The following is an 18,308-nucleotide window of genomic DNA, read 5'->3' on the forward strand; positions in this document are numbered from 1 at the left end:
AGACATGATAAATTATATCTATAGAAAGCTTTAAATGACTACTTAACGAAATAAAACAAATTAAAAACTCTTTCATTATAATTATAATCATAATCTGTAAAGATGCTCTTCTCTGTAAAGGTGCGTCTAATGAGGAGATGGCGAGTCAGGATCAGCAACTTCATCCTTGCGACACAGACTCAGAAAACACTAGTTATTAGTAAATAATTCAAATATCTCCTTACTATTTTCACTCTGTTACATTTATGGTAATTTTTTTTGACGATGCTTTGCAGCAAGCTTAAGCCTATTGCATGTATTTGAATGCAGAACTGTTCAGCAGCGCTTGACGGCACGCACCAAATCCATCGAGCCGCTCTTGACAGTCGCGGTAGCATGGTCTCGTGTTGTTTCCACCAGCGCAGCAATATATATATTTTTTTCAATAATTGATGGATGTCTAAAATATAAAAATAAGGAGAAGCCTAAAACAGGCCCGCGTCTGAACTATGACGTGAAAATTGGCTCGAAACCCGGCGCGAGGGGCGTAAAAAAGTCAGGGCCCGGGCTGAAATGCAGGGCTCTAGTTTCAACACCTTCCCTCCAAACACCTCCTGTCTGGTACAGTATGTGATGCAAATTTCTCATTATACAAACAATTCACATGTTAATCATGTGTCAAGACACTTTTTTTTTTCAAAAACAGCAACCCAAACCACCTCTTTCAACAATAGTGGAGATGTGCTAAAAGCCACAATACTTTCATTTTGAATCTAACTGTGCAGTCATGTCACATTAATTAGGTCTACATGTGAAATTCTCAGACTAGAAGTAGGAAAAGCTAGTGGATTAAAGCTTTGTACAAAATGATATCCTTTGCCTTGGATTTGTTATTTTTTCGCAGTGTGTGACTTAAGTGAGTGTTAATGAGAGGAAATGGCAATTACTTGTAGTCTTTCAAAGCAAAGAGGCTTTTCAGTTCCTCCTCTTTCTGGATAGGACACCAGTCAGGGATCATCCCCCCAATTCTCAGAAAACTAGAATGTCCTGTTGTCTTTTCCTCTTTTTTATGGGTTTCTCACCCTTTTGCAGCAAGCTAACCCATCCAGCCCTGTCCAAATGTGTTAATAGTTTCCTCGTGTTGTTGTGTTAATGTGATCTTCGGCCGCAAAAAGGCACATCGCAGCCAGACTGGGAACAGAGAAAGTAAACAATGCTGTGATGAAATTGAAAATGTAGAGTTCACAGATACAGGTCTCAACCTGATTAACAGACAAATGCCATTGTTCCCTGTTTTTTTCTTTTTTTTTTTACCTCCCAACTACATAGTTGTCTTGGTTTTAAATGCAAGAATTATCACCTCAGTCTGCAAGTGCAGTTAGTGTTATGAATTTTTTAATATGGATATAAAAGTTTGCAACAGCTGGTCCTCATTTCAAATGTTGCACTTTGTTGAATAGGCAGCAGGCATGCAGCAACATCTGCATCTTGGAGAAATGTGAATTCACAGACAGGTACATCATGCTTCTGTGTCACAGCAGAATAAAAATTCTCACTAATGTGACATAGGTGCAAAACTTCAGCTGAGATATATGCAGTGTCTAAAATTAACTTGCATGATGCCAAGTGTGAATTACAGTATGCTTTGGTAAGTAAATTAAATTATTACCATTTTACATTTACATATCTGGCAGACGCTTTTATCCAAAGCACCTTATATTCATTTAGGGTTCTCATTTTATCATTTCTAGCTTTACCTGAAAAAAACCCCATGACCTTGGTGTTGCTAGTGCCATGTTCTACTTTTTGAGCTTCATAATGGTTTAAAAATTTAAAGGCAACTACATGTTTTAATTTATTCAGCAGTTAGCTCTGTTCCGTGTATTTATATTTTTATTACTCATTTTGTGGGTTGAGTTTTTTTTCAGTGACTCTTTTTTTCTCATTCACTCAAATGATTAATTCAAAAACACTAATACATTCTAGAACAAAACAATTGACTGTCTTTGTGAATGAGTCACTGAATCATTGTCTTTTTTTTTGTTATTCACTCAAATGATTAATTCAAAAACACTTGTCAATTTTAAACAGTTTTAATGTCACATCTTTGCCGAAATAAAATATATGCTGATTACATTTACTGTCAGTTTTGAACTATTTAATGCTTATTTGTTGTGTATTTTTATTATGTTTATTTTAAAAAATTTTTTTTTTACTAACTCCTGAACAGTAGTGCATTTTACATCTGGATAGTATACACAATATTAAACATAGTTGTCCACATTATAGTATACACAAGATTATTGTCTATCCAAGATGTTTTAAAAGTTGTCCAAACAACTGCAAAACTGCCAGTTTGTGAATTTATATATTTTGTGTTTAATGTTTTAAAAGTTGTCCATTCATAGGTATTGTCTATCCAGATGTTGACAGGCTCCTCCTGTTCTGTAGAGCTCCCAGGGGGCATGTAGAGCTAGAGACAGAGTTCTGATTAGAGCAGAGCGCTGCTGATCACTGGCCTGTTCAGGCCAAAGGGCTCTCTGGTGTGGGCCACTTGTCCATGCTCGTCATCTCTGTACATGCTGTACTGTTGTTTTGGGGCGTCCTCCCAAGATTACTCCTGTTTCTGAGCATCAGACATCTCAGTGACATGCCTTCCCTCCCAGAGAAGCTTTTAAGGGAACTCGAGCAGAAGGAGTGGGATAAATTGTGCGCTCTCAATTCAGCTCTTGTGTCAATAATGGCACCCTGTAGTTAAAGCTCATCAAGCTGACATCTATTTATTTATTTATACTCTCTATTCATGTCATAACTAAAGAAGAAACATGCTAAACCTAAAGCGTAATTGAACTTTTAATATTTATCGCCTCCTCAATAGATTTATTTTCAATACATGACAGCCTGTCTTTATATATTAATTAAGACACATTAATGTGAAATGACAATACTAGTGTTAACTGAAATTGAGAAAATCTTAATGATAGTTAATTATCTGATGCATTGGCCAGAGCTTTCAGTATTAAAAAAAAAAGATCAGCGTCTGTGGAGACCTGGGGAGGTTTTTTTTCTTCAGATGTTTGTGAATAAATGAAACAGTGTATCATAAAAGTCTCACTTGAGGCTGTTTCCCTCAAGCAGAGCGAACTGTTTGCAATTGAAAAACAGGCCCAAGGTTGGTTGGATGCTTTCGCGTTGATAAGCTGACGGGAGGATGTAAGACAATGATTTCTATTACACAACAAACAGATCAGATCAGTGCTGTAAGGCCGTTTGGCCATTGTGTTGTTTAATCAACATTATTGCACAAAAGTGACAGTAAAACTACAATGATAATGTGGTTGAACGTGTAATTCAAGGTTGTTTAGTGCTTTATGTAATGCAGTTTCCATTAATTGTGTTAAAATAGTTCTGGATTTAACATTTCCTGCCCTTGTGTTAACATTTAAACTTTTAAAAATGTTATCTCACCTTGTTTATTCGATTTTAATTGGTTTTCTAGTTCATTTGAAACTAAGTGCCCTCTTTGTTAACAAACTGGCCTTCAGCGGGAACTTTCAAAAGGTGAAACAGCACGCCATCATTATCTGATCAACACGAGCGCGGTTTCAAACAACACAGAGGAATATTTAGCTTCAAATGCTTTTATTCAAATAAATGTTTGTGTCCTGGTAACAAGATCACATCTGCTCCTGTTTAAAGGGCTTTTATGGTGAACCTCCGTGAGTATTTTTAGTTAATACACCTGAAAAAATAAAAACAAAAAAGGAGGGATAATTGCTAAAGGCTGTGTGCCGCTGTGTGGTACAACAACTGAACTCAGGATGAAAGTGATTAATCCACCGTGCTACTAATTCCTGTGAGAGAAAGACGGAGAGAGGGAACAAGAAAGGTAGAGAGAGACATCTCCAGATGTAAGACCAAATCCAGGTACATTATAAAATAGGTCACATTTCCCAGAATGCCCCTTCTCTCTTGTTTCCAAAATGAAATTGCTCCATTTTTCTCCTTCCACATGCTGAATGACTCGAGGTGTCTCAAGGGCCCGGTGTATCAAGAGGCCAGAGACAGAAGTAATTCCGTCCTGGCTGTTCGTTAGGCTCCGTGTGAGAGTTTCTCCCCACTCTGAACAGCAATTACGGTGGGATGATTAATCCATCGTGTTGACCGGCTCAACACAAAGAAGATGATTGTCTGCATTAAGGCACCGGCTTGGAAGCGTCGCACCAGGGAATATTTGCAAACATGGTGGTCACGAGAAGGTTTAACATGGTTACGCCAGTCTCTGGCACTCACAAGGAGAGCATGAACCATCTGGGATCTTTGCCACATGGAGTGTCACGGGATGCCATACTAAGCTGCTTGGAAATGGCAGTGTGTGAATTCACACCATGATATATCGGCACTTAGCTTTCTGGAATTCTGGGACTTGAATGTTGGACTGTAGTGCCATCATTCTTTCTCTCCTTCTCTCTAATTCAACCCCATCAATAACTGAAACTTGAGCAGACAGACTGATTGACTTAACTGTTGTGCTCATTTGCATACACTTAGCCTCTGGTCTATCAGTCCCGGAAAACAATCCCAGCATGCAATTGTAAGCTATGTTTGTATCACTTGGAAAAAAAACAAAAAACGAATGAGTTTGCTCTAAACAGGCAAAGCACTTAGGCGTTAAAACAAGCCGTTAAGAATAGCTTTGATGTCCAGATGGGGAAAGGAATATGACACTGACTTTAATTGCTCCTGGAAATGAGAGTGGATTCTGAGTGGAAGTACTTTGAATTATCTGACGCTAATTTAAATGCACCAAAGGGTTTCATTCCAGTTTTCTATGACTGTTTTAGTGGTAATACAAGAACCACTATAACTTTTACTAATTTGCATATATATCTACAGTATCTCACCTTGTTCATCTAGGCTGCATTTATTGGACTAAATATAGTAAAAATTGCAATATTGTAAAATATTATTACACTTAATTATTGCAATTAAAAAAACTTTTCTAAAACTTGAATTTATTTGAAAATATGATTTATTTTTGTGATGGAAAACTTTTGTTACATTATCATTTTAAATAATATTTTACTTTTTACATTTACTTTTGATCACTTTTGCACCCTTGCTGAATAAAAGTTTATATTCTTAAAAACAGTATTTAAACTGTATTTAATTTTTATTTACATAATTTTGATACCTATGTATATATCAGAGCTGCCTGTGTGGCTGAACACAGTTAAACAGATTTACTTTTCCATCACGACAAACCAAATCAGTTTTCTACTTTTCATTTTTCCTCATTCCTTCTTTATCTCTCTCTTTCTCTAATCTCTCCCACTCTCTCTATTTTTCTCTCTCTCCAAACCATGCTGACAACTAGATATGGCTGTGGCCTTTATACACGGAGGCAGAAGGGAAAAAAATTTTTTTTTTTTAATTTTTTTTTTTTTAAGCTGGAGGGAGACTTGATTGGTTCCAGGGAAGAAACACCAGCTAACAAATCACACAGGGCTCTGAGATCGTCGCATAGCATGAGGGCCAAATCTCCATGGTCTGATGTGCTACACAGAGAGATCTAAAGAGAAGATGTCCAGTGTCCTCCTTCTGAGATTTTCTTTTCATGAAGAAACATGGTCAAAATGTCCCCTTTGCATCCTAAACTTCGCTGTTACCATGCCATCTTGCTCAAACTTGGATGTGCCTTCTGATTGGCCAGAAATCCAGTGAGAGTAAAAGCTGGCAGAAGTCTAATCAGTAAGATATGAGTAATGGGGTCTCAGCTTCCCTCTTAATAAAGTCAGCATCTCTGGGACGTCCCCCAACAACAACCACCCCCCAGTCGGCCCGTGCTGGCATCTTCAAATAGTCCCTCCTCTTCTCACGTCTTACTGCCCTCTCTCTTTTTCCAGTGCTCTCTCTGGAGCACTAAGGATGTAGCAGCTGCTTGTTGCCTTTGATTTAGACTTGCCCCAGATATGCTCCCTAATGAGCTGAGTGCCCAATCAATAATTTACCTGAGTCTGAGTGAGAAGCAGGCTGATCAGAGCTGTTTAAAAAGAGAAGTGCAATCAGTGCTATTCAGAAACCTGTTTTTTGACTCATCCTTCCATTTCTCTCCCTCTCTCTCTTTCACTGTGTGCCATTGTTTGTGAAACAAGAGGATAGACTTCTCTCTGATTTTTTTTACAGTTCCTCCTGATGACCCTGTGATAATCGGAGCGCCTGTGGTGAGCTTGCGTGCAGGGGACTCGCTAAACCTCACCTGCCACGCCAACAATGCCAAACCGGCTGCCTCTATCATCTGGATCCGTAACGGAGAGGTGCTAAACGGTGCCGCTTATACCAAGGTACGACAGATCCCTGCTGCTGGTGGTTATTGTAACAACAGAATGCAATCCTGAAATGTGATGGAAATGATGGAATCAGTTTGATTCTCATTTTCATTTTTAGGAATGTGATTGAATGTTCAGTTAAATGCATCAAGAGTTTTGTTTCAAATTTTTAGGATTTTTTTGAGGTATTGGTGATGTGTTAGTGTGTTATTTTAAGTTTGATTTCAAGTTGTTTTGTCAAGTGTTTTTTTTTTGAAGATTTTGATTTTGAGTTTTTTATTCAAATGTTTTATTTTGAACGCTTTTTTTCAAATCGTGCAGATATGATGTGTGACAAACAAAAAGATGCCTGAAACATTTTGATTCAATTCAAACGTGCCCCAAAAAGCTTCTTCAAATGTTTGGACTCGGTTCAAAATGTGCATGTGATGCCCAAAAAAGCTGTTTTAAAAGTTTGATGCGATTCAAACAGGCACCGATACCCAAAACACTGTTTCATTTCAAATTGAATGATCAAGTGATCAAAAGATTTGTGAGTTCAAACGTTTCCCAAATACTGTCTTGAGTGTTTCCTTTCAAATTGAATGATCTGTCATGCCCAAAATGTTGTTTTGAATGTTTTAGATTCAGCTTGTGCATCTGATGCTCAAAAACGTCTGAAATTGTTTTTTGAATTATTTCAGACATTCATATAATGGGCAAAAATGCTGTACCGAATATTCATTTCAAAGTCAATGATCGAGTCTGTGATGCCCAAAAATGTTGTGTAAAATGTTTTATATTTAGCTTGAACTTTCAAACGCTCCTATTATAAAATAACACGATTCATTCTTCATTCAAACATGATGGTTGAACCATGACTTGAATGTACTTATATGACCAAGAATACATATTTGAGTGTTTAAAAATGCATATGTTTAATTTGAATGTTCAAGTGCTTCTATGACACCCAAAAATGCTGTCTAGGTGAATAACTGCATAGGTTTGGAGATATAGCCTGTATGACAGTATTTTTTTGCCTGCAGTTGATATTTTCAATATTACCCCTCTTTCACATGTCAAAAAAAGAGTCTCTCATGAAATTCTGCACTCCGCCTGACTGCGTGTCCTCGAAACGCTCGGCTCTGTCAAATTAATGACAAGTGAGGACTAATTTTTAATTTAATCCTTGGGGCAAAGTGAAGCTGTAATGTGGTGCTTTAAATATGTCATAATGGAAAGCCATTCCAGAACTCCATTATGAATGTGTTTCTCAGCAATTTGCTCAGTTTGTCAGTTTTAGGGAGAAAATTGAGAGAGCAGGAAATGTGTTTAAAGGGCCGCTCGTACTATGATTGGAGAGCGTAATCTGCTCATTTTGAGTAAGCTGAACCCCTCAGCACCCACCAGAGGGAGTCCCTTCATTAATTAACCAGACCTAATTTAGACACAAGCAAGCTAGACAGGTTAACGCTTTCAAATCTGTTCTACACTTGGGAGACTCTTTTAAATCCTTCTGAAATCAAGTGCCTCCATGAGACGGATAAAAACAAAGCTATTCAAATCTCAGAAGTCATGCCAGTGTAAACTGGATATTAGATGTTGTTTTAATAAAAACAGGAGTCTTATAAAGAGTGCTGGGACAAAACAGCCTGCAGAACTGAAATTAAGGAATGTACAGAAGAATTATTTTGGATTAATTGGTTTGTTTGTTATGTTGTGATGTTTTGGTTTAATGTTTTTTTTGTTTTGTTTTTAAAGTTGTTTTTTTTTTTTCCTTGCCGCAACTCAGTGTGTCAACACGATTAAGGATGAATTGAGATCACAGGATGGTTTCACACTGATTTTCAGCTTCATCTATTGAATTGTCACCACAGTCAGACAGAAAATCAACAGTGCTGACAAAATAACCATAATGCATTTAATCAAACATTTATGCGATGTGTGTCTTCATAAGCTGTGTTATTATTTTAGTGTCCCTTGATTGATTGATTGATTGATTGGTTCATTTATGTGTGTATGTATTTATTTATTTATGGTCCTGTTCAAAATGCATTTTATTAAATATTTTTTAATGTTTTTTTTTTGTTGTTTTCTGTTTTAATATATTTTAAAATGTAATTAATTCCTGTGATGACAAAACTAAATTCTCCAGTTTTCAGTGTCATGTGATCCTTCAGAAATGTGTATTTATTTAAATTTATTTATATATATATATATATATATATATATATATATATATATTATATATATATATATATATATTGTTCTACATGAACATTGATTTATTGTCTGAGGACAGGTGGTTGATGTCATTTTATAAAACTGATGAAAATGAACAGCAGCTGAAATGAAAAGACATCATCTCTGATCTTTTTCAAAGTGTAAATGTTGTTGGCAGGTAAAAGTCTCATCCTTCAAAAATCAGTGACAAACTGTCTGTATTTTGGATCAAGTTTAACTTTATTTTGTGCAGTGAATGTCTAATGACTGGTGAGCCTCATCATAATACAGTTACCTTTTAGAAAAATGTCAGATGATAAAAGCACAAGAGATTAGAATTTTTCATTTTTCTCCAGGAATCGAGCTTCATTCTGAACACTCTTTATTGTGTTATTTGATTAATTCTGCGAGAGAATCTGTTATAGCTGCGATGCTGACGGGTGTTTTAGATGAAGTCAATATCCTTCAAATATCTGTACCAATTTTTTAATAATCTTTCCTCAATAAACACGGTTCTCTACAATAGCTTGAATACCAGAGCGCAAAAGAGCAGGTAATATTGCTGTGAATAAATTTTTTTTGGGACTGACATATGAAGTGTGTTACATCCAGTGAAAGATTCCTCAATACAGATTTTAACACAGAGCTAGTCTGATAACAGAGCAAACATTTCATGTTTATTTGGTACTCGAGACTCAAGGGTTGTTGGGTTGATGGTTTGTTCTGAGACTTCCAACAGAGTGGAGCTGATTGCATGTCTGCAATCTGTTTTTGACCTACACTCAAGAGGAAGCCCAAGGATAGATCATCTTGAATTGTTTAGCTTGTTTTTTATACTTTTTTTTTGTGTGTGTGTGTTTTTTATTGTTCTTTTTTGTGAATATTGTTACCTGATGATATTTTAAGTGTTGTGATGTTTGTGTTTTATGATAGAGATTTTTGTGTTTTGGCAGAAGGGAAAGCACGGTCAGCACGCTCCACATCTCTTCCTCAAACATCGAGACCGGCCAACAGATCACCTGCCGTGCTTCCAACAAAGCGGCACCCAATGGCAAGGAGGCCACAGTCACCATCGACATCCAACGTGAGTGAATCTTCCACCGACTGAGCTTCTGTTCAAACAGAGTTAGCGGCAGACACACTCAAGCTCACGTTCCTCTTCCAAATCCTGAGACCTGCATTCTGTTCTGAGCATTTCTTGTGTTTTCCTGTCTGTGTGGATAAATTATTCACATGTGAGAATCTGCTATGTGCTGTCCTATTTTCTTTATCTAAACATCCGTTGTGTATGCATGCGATCTGATGTCTGAGCACATGTACTTCGCTCCACAGACACACAAGACTTGACACAATTTTAGTTTTTCCTTGTTTTTTTGTCTTGGAGAAGCAATTGTGAAAGTGACAGTTTGTCTGTATGAAGCATACAGGGACGTTCTTAAGCTTTAAGCCGGTTTTTGTGGACATAAGTGCTAATTGTTAGATTTGAAATGTCAGAAGAATTGAACACGACCCGATCCTCCTCCTGTATACAGGCGTTTCGTTTATTTTTATTTATAGCAGTCATAAGCTTCGCTGTCAGAAGTGTATCTGAATGCGCTAAAATAAAAAGGGCTTTAATTAATTGGGCTTGAATATTTGATTTTGATGATATTGTTTTTGATGATGTATTTATGGGGATGTATGGGTGTTGTTTAAGGTCTTTCTTTTGTTTATAGATATTAAGTCTGACTAATAAAGCAGAAAATATATCATATTGAAAGTTCCACAAGTTCTGACAGCTCCTTTCTTCACGTCCGTAAAGTCTGTTTTATTGCCCAGAAGGAATGCACCTCAGTACAATGGAGCTCAAATTCTGAATTGAAAGCGTGAAACGGAAAACGTTTGTGTTTTTTTTTGCTCCTCCAGACTCGGCCTAAATCGTTTTGTCATGCAAAACAATAGAAGAGTTTTACTGTAAGCTTCTTTCCTCCCTGGATTGCACAGGCGCCCCTGATTGGTCAGTTTTGATGATGTTGCCATTTTGAGGGCCAGTGAAATCCTTTGTTTAATTAATCATGATTGGAGAACATCAAAACAGCCAGGTTTCAGATTATATTCACTATCATTTCACTACCTGTCAAAAATTTGGAATATTTCATATTTTTGTAATAAATTAATATTAATAATATTAATGTTTTTGTCTCTTATGTTCACCAAGGCTCCATTTATTTTATAAAAGATGAAGTAGAAACAGTAATATTTTGAAATATTGTTACAATTTCTATTTTAATATATTTTCAAATGTAATTTATACCGATGATGACAAAGCTGAATTTTCAGCAGCCATTACTCCAGTCTTCAGTGTCACATGATCCTTCAGAAATCATTCTGATATGCTGATTTGCTGTTCAAGAAACATTTCCTATTATTAACGGTATTGAAAACTGTTTTTGTTGCTTATTATTTCTGTGAAAACAATATACTAACATTCAAAAGTTTTGGGTAAGTATATTAAAAAAATAATATTTAATTAAATGGATACTCCACCCCAAAATGAAAATTTTGTCATTAATCACTTGCCCCCATGTTTTTCTAAACCCGTAAAAGCTTTGTTCGTCTTTGGAACACAATTTAAGATATTTTGGATGAAAACCGGGAGGCTTGTGACTGTCCCATGGACTGCCAAGTAAAATACACTGTAAAGGTCCAGAAAAGTATGACAGGCATCATCAGAATAGTCCATCTGCCATCAGTGGTTCAACCGTAATGTTATGAAGCGACAAGAATACTTTTTGTATGCAAATAAAACAAAAATAATGACTTTATTCCACAATTTGTCTCCTCTGTCTTTCTCAACATCACCATAGAGCCATTTTGGATAATATGAGCTGAACGCAGACAGCCTACGCTCTTCTGTGTCAGCCGCACCACAAAGATACATTTTCTACGTACATTTCTAATCATATTCTCCAAAATGGCGCTACCCTGATGCGGAGTGACACAGGGGAGACAAATTGTTGAATAAAGTTATTATTTTTGTTTTATTCATGTACAAAAATTATTCTCATCGCTTCATAACGTTACGGTTGAACCACTGATGGCAGATGGACTATTTTGACGATGTCTTTCATACTTTTCTGGACCTTGACAGTGTATTTTAGTTCACAAATAAGTCACAAGCCTCCCGGTTTTCATCCAAAATATCTTAAATTGTGTTCCGAAGACGAACCAAGCTTTTACGAGTATGGAACAACATGGGGGTAAGTGATTAATGACAAAATTTTCATTTTGGGGTGGAGTATCCATTTAAGCAAGGATTAATTAAATTGATCAGAAGTGTCATTCAAGACATTTATAATACTACAAAATATTTTTGCTTCAAAGAAATGTTTTATTGAACTATATACATCAAAGCAAAAACTGTTGTCAACATTTATAATAATAAGACAAATTATTAACAATTGAACACCAAATCAGCATATTAGAATGATTTTTATCATGTTCATGTGACAATGAAGACTGGTGTAATGTCTGTAAAAATTCAGCTGTGCCATCACAGAAATTAATTATAATTTAAATTGTATTCAAAGTTATTTTAAATTGTAATAATATTTCACAGTATTACAGTTTTTACTGAATTAAAATCAATTCAGCCTAAAGCGTAATAAACATCTTTTAAAAACATTATAAAATCTTAATTATTCAACACATTTGCCACAAATAAGCTAACTGCTGCTGCCAAGATTCATTTAGCTCACAATTCACGGAGGCTCGAATTTCCCTTTAGCCATCTTTATTGGAATAATTTACGCCATATCTAACCTGAGTCTGTGCGCTCTGGCGTTTGAGATGTGGGGGAGTTTTACAAAAGGAGGGGGTTCAGTTAAGTGAAGTGGAGTGTTTGGGATGTACACTGGAAGAACATGTGCTTGGTAAATAAGTGATGACTGAGAGCAGAGAGGTGGTAGAACCTTTGGGCCAAGGTGGCCCATTGGGAGCTCCAACCGGCACCAGGGGCGCTTTCCTGATGCTTCATGTCATCAGTATTTATAAAAGACAGCTGTTAAGTGAGGTGCCATGAAGGAAATGTGTTTTGTGGCAGAGTTTGAAGAGCTGGCAAAAGATGTTTTCCACTGTTCACAGAGATTATTTACTGAAAACACTTTCATTATATCTTGCATGCTGTTTTTTTCCTATTTATCCTTCTCTGTAGATAATTGGACAACAACAGCTATAAATTGCACTGGCCTGATCTAATACAGCAATGTGAAAGAGTTGCAAGAGTTCATCAGCGGAATGGGAGAATGTTTAGATTTCATTTCGTCTGAAGTTTCTGCGTTCCGCCTAAAGTATACCGCTAATAAACAGCGCTGATCTGTGGGTACATGAGTCACTGGTGACCTAAATAAGCTTGTTGCTTTTCAAATTTCTGCTGTACTCTGGCCCTTCTCTTCATACCAGACAGAAAACATTTGCTTCTAATCATATATAGGCTCTTGGCTGTGAAAGCACTGCCCTATTTATCAGCGTTCCTGCAGAAACAGCTTCATCTATACTGACCCTGCTATGAATCACAACCATTGCTCTATGACCACTTGGGTTGTCCTTTTGAACAACAGTGATCTGGTTCATGGTGAGCAACAAAACCCTTTTGTAATGGTCTTTTCGTATGTGTATACAGAAAGAGTAAAAAATACATTGAAAATTGAGATGTAATTTAACATGTTAATGGTAGTAATATGATGGACAGTGCACATAATATAGTAATTTTGTGGGATTTCTATTCATTCACTGAAAACTAAAAGTTCTTTCAAGCACCAGAAATTCTCTCAGGTATTAGGTGGACTAAGTGTGCAGATGGAATTCTTCATAAAATCAGCTGTACCATCGTCAAACCAGAATAAACCAACCAGGTCCATTTTGTAAATTCAGGGTGGTTTTAGCTGATCTGTTCAGGAGGGAAACCATTTATTTCTCTGTGCTTTTCTTTAATCAGTTTGATCCTGAGCAGATGGTCTTCCAGTGGTCTTCCAGAGTTAAGGGCTCGTATCATTCCTCATTGATATGGGTGCTACTTTTTAATTAGTCTGTCACCCTTCAAGACTTCTACTCTAGATTCCATTGATTATTTCCATGGAAGCGGATGTTTTAAAAAAATGACTTGACGATGGTGAGTAATGGAAATTTTGAGAAGTTTCTTGGTGGTTCCTCGATAAGGATCTCTGGACTCAACCAATCTTCATAGGCTAGATGCACAAATTAATCTGCAACGTGTTGACATTCACATCTCCAGCACTCTCCTTCTTCCATTCACATGTTCTCTCTTTAAAGGTCATTCTAAAACATTTTGTGTTTTTAAATTTTCCATTTTAAAACACATTTCATATTTCATAAAAGCGTTCTCAAAGCTAGCAGCCCACATCAATCCGTGTCCACACTTCACTTTATCCCCTTTCGGTTTTCCTCCCTCGTACGGCTCAAAGAGATTTGGCTTTATCGTAAAAGCGGCTAATATTCTTCACAGCAACTGCTGCCGATAATGTCGTCTGACCCTTTGCTCGAACGTGGCGTGAAGATCTTTCATGCCGTTAGCTCGTGGGCCTCGCCGCACTGGTTATTTTTAGAGTTGTTAGCTAGTGGGGCTGATTTTAGCTTTTGTTTGTGATTTTATTGTAAATGAGAGTGGGTTTGTGATTATGAAAGTAATTGCCTTGAAAATATGACCACATGTGCACATGGAGCCGCGTCTGGAGGCCTCTCGTGAGCTCCTGTCGGGTGAACGCACTCACTCCACACAAAGGAAACCGACGAGAGGTGCTATATCAAGCTCAAGAAAACACATCCCCCCCTTGAGTCCTCCATTCAAAATAGATGCATACCTCTACGTTTAGAGGACGTGGAGGTTTTGGATGCATATTTGCATGTGATTCTTTTTCATATTTATAGAAACCTAGAAATCGATTCCTCAGTTCAGCGCAAACTTCGTTTAAAATGAATGACCACAAATGAGGTTGTAATGATATACCGGCACGGTTTGAACGTGCACGGTTATCATACCATAAACATTTGCATATCCAAGATTATTATTATTTTTTTTTTTTATGAATTAAAAAAAATTCACCCGCGCACATGCAACTTGTTTCCGCTCGGCTGCTTCACTCTGCTTTCACTTGGCTGCTTACACGCACGTACAGCGGAGAAAATGGCAGAAATAGTGATTATATCTAATCTCCATCCCTGCTGAAAAAAAAGTTAAAATCTGCAGTATGGGAATACCATTACTTATATATTGCTGAAAAAAAATTTTATGTGTGAAGTATGGTATTTAAATTTTTTATATTTTTTTTTAGATAAAAATATTATCAAATACACAGGTCCGCTACATTCATTAATAATGAAAGTTCATAAACTTTTGGAAGTCATTCTGAACAAACAAATTCAAGCAAAGACATAGCTAGGAGACATCTGACAAATGGGGAAAAAAATGTGTTTTCTAAAAACAGCTCAAATATCAAACATGTTTTGGCGGAATCATGATTTTCAGTGAAATTCAGACTGTTAAAAATCTGCAAACTGGCTCTGACTTTCAGCAACTAGCGTCAACTTTTCCGAACCTGCAAATTTGGGCAGAAATTTGTATAAAAGTTGCGTAGTGCATTCCAGCCTTAAGTAATAGCACTGTCTACATGTTATTGTTTAAGATTAATTTTATATTTTGAGCTTGATACATGTATTTAACATTCATTTTAAAATACTAGAATAAGAGCACCAATGCACACATTCAAAACTTGTTTATCAGTAAAATGCATTTATAAATGGGCACTCAAAATGTACACAGAGAAAAAAAAATTGGTGTAGAAAAATGTTCACTCAGAAATTACTAATAAATTTCACAGTTAATTACAAATAAATGGCAAGTAACAGAATTAAATGTGTTATTTTGAAGAACAGTAAAAAGAATTTAGAAATAGTATTTTCTTGCAAAACATGCTCCAGTAATCTTTGTTTTATTTACAACTTGGAAAAATATTTTTTTACAATGATGACCGGTAACTAAAGAAATACTGTTAATGAGAAGATTAACACTGGACTGCTGGAGGTTAGAGAACACAATTCATTGTTTTAATCACCTGACAGCCCTTAAAAGTAGTAATAATTTGCATTCTCCTGAGTAATTTACATGGTGCACTGAACAGAAACGTCTGAGGTGTGATAAGTAGAACGTGGAAGAAGTTTGTGCAAGTAGTCCATTTCTCATTTGTTGACCACTTGCGCTGTATCACTGTTATTGTTTCTCTAATACATTTGAATGTGCTGCTTCTTCCTTTCAGTGTTTTGCCGAAAAGCTGCAGGTTAGTTTTAAATGACTAGTCCCGCGCCATAAGGCATTATGAATGAAACATCTGTCCCAGGTACAAATACGTTGGGCGAGTGACGGGAGCAGAATTCTAATGAGAAATCAGACCCAGTGCTGTGTCTGGGCTTTCCAGAGGCCTCTAATCACATTCAGACCTGTGGGAGGTGACAGATCTGTCCACTGTGCTTTGACAGGACTGGGGCAGATTGTAGAAGCTTTTCTCAGATTAAAGTTTCAGGATTTTGGGGGAGAAAAACAGAAGGAGGAACCACTGCTGTCTGGAATCGCTGTGATTTGTCGGTATGTCGCTGATGTTTCTACCGCTGGCCTAGTTAATGTCCAACATGCCCTGTGTCCAAACAAACAAACGGCACAATCATGCTTCATAGACAGTTCCTTCGGCTCTGATTGTGTCAGCGCCTGTCTGTCCGCTGTCACTTCCTGTCTATCTGCTGTCAGTCCTGTCTGTCTGTTTGGGTTTGGGTGTGTGTAAGGAGTGAACAAAAGCCAACTCTAGCGAAGTGGGATAGCCTAGATCCAACCTATAAATTTCAAGCATATTTCAAACTTTCTTTTGTTTTAATTGAAACTGCCAGTTTTTAATGAGAATTCCAGCACTGCATTAAACTCAACTAAATAAAATGTAATTGTTGTCTGAAATGGCTCGGTAAAAGTCTGGGGGTAAATATCGCTTTTGCTTAATGTGAATTTGGCTGCTGTTTTTTTTTAATTCGTATAATCAATCTATTTGTTCATTTCGCTGAAAACTCTCTTTAATCATGCTCATTTTAAAAGTTGTTTAAATTCTAATTCAGCAATTAGAAGGCAAGTTACAACGCCAATTAATCTTAATGCAAAGTAGCTCCCATTACCGAGAAAAAGAATAATCAAGCTGTTCCCACTTTTCAGAGTATTTTTAGTTCGTTCTTTACCAATTAATCTGTAATTAATCTTTCTGACGAGTGTTTATTAATGAGTGTTTTGCGGGAAAGATGAAGTTGACCGGCCCTCTCTGCTCCTCCAGATTTCCCACTGGTGAACCTCTCTGTGGAACCGCAGCCTGTTCTGGAAGGCAATCTGGTTAAGTTCCACTGTGCTGCTAAAGCGAATCCCCCTGTCACTCATTACAGGTGAGAGCTCACACATACACACTTTTGGATAGGTACCTGTTTGATTTTAAATGTGATGCTAATGTGAATCATTATGTGTGTGAGCTCACACACTTTCTCAGTATCTCATTCTTTCACTCTCCTAATGCCTTCATGGAAAAACCACATGAATTTCACATGCAAACACGTTCATCACATATGCATGCAAAGCAGCATGATAAATTAATGTGTTTTTGCTTAAACACGTGATCATATGGAAATAGCACTGAGGCATGTTGTGACATATTGAGAGCTTGTGCTCTAAAACCACCCAAAATCATATGCAAATGTAGTCATTTAAAATGCATGTATATTTTTACTTTTACGTTATTTTATTTAAAAAAAAAAAAACGTACATATGAATTTTATGAATTGCTTATGATTAGCTTATGAATAATAATTAAATTGTGATCCAGTATTTATATTTCATGAAAAATTTTTTTTGTTATTTTATCTATTTTTATTAAATTAATGCGTATGTTTTGATACATATGCACTTTGTTTCTTGAGCAAGAAATATTTTTAAGCTGCAAATCAGCTTATTAGAATAGAATTTGACACTGAAGACTGTAGGAATGAATACATTTTAAAATATATTAAAATAGAAAACAGTAATATTTTTATTTTTTATTGTTTTTATTTTTTAAAATTTTACTTGATAACATAAAAAAAAAAAAAAAAAAAAAAAAACTTACTGGCCACAAAGTAAAAACTTTTATAATAATTTCATATTTATTTATTTATTATAAAATCATTAAATATTTTAATATGTAATTAATAAATTATATGCAAATAATAATATTATATTATTACACTGAACAAAATTATAAACGCAACACTTTTGTTTTTGCCCCCATTTTTCATGAGCTGAACTCAAAGATTTATTCTGTTCTATACAAAAGGCCCATTTCTCTCAAATAATGTTCACAAATCTGTCTAAAAATGTGTTAGTGAGCTCTCTTCTTTGCCGAGATAATCCATCCACCTCACAGGTGTAGCATATCACGATGCTGATTAGACAGCATGATTATTACTGAAAAGGCCACTCTAAAATGTGCAGTTTTACTGTATTTGGGGGTCTGAAAACCAGTCAGTATCTGGTGTGACCACCATTTGCCTCATGCAGTGCAACATATCTCCTTCGCATAGAATTGATCAGGTTGTTGATTGTGGCCTGTGGAATGTTGGTCCACTCCTCTTCAATGGCTGTGCGAAGTTGCTGGATATTGGCAGGAACTGGAACACACTGTCGTATACGCCGATCCAGAGTATCCCAAACATGCTCAATTGCTGACACATCCAGTGTGTTTGCTG

At 36.4% G+C, this 18,308-nt stretch overlaps 1 protein-coding gene across 1 annotated transcript in view; it reads left to right on the forward strand.

Annotated features, from left to right (window-relative positions):
• Positions 1-18,308, forward strand: part of kirrel3a (kirre like nephrin family adhesion molecule 3a) — a 124,334-nt gene that overhangs the window by 82,104 nt on the left and 23,922 nt on the right. Inside the window, 3 exon segments of the mRNA XM_042733026.1 lie at positions 6,166-6,323; positions 9,444-9,594; positions 16,871-16,979. Coding sequence (XP_042588960.1) covers positions 6,166-6,323; positions 9,444-9,594; positions 16,871-16,979 — 418 coding nt within the window.

Source organism: Cyprinus carpio, chromosome B10 (assembly GCF_018340385.1).
Source record: "Cyprinus carpio isolate SPL01 chromosome B10, ASM1834038v1, whole genome shotgun sequence".
Lineage (NCBI taxonomy): Eukaryota > Metazoa > Chordata > Actinopteri > Cypriniformes > Cyprinidae > Cyprinus > Cyprinus carpio.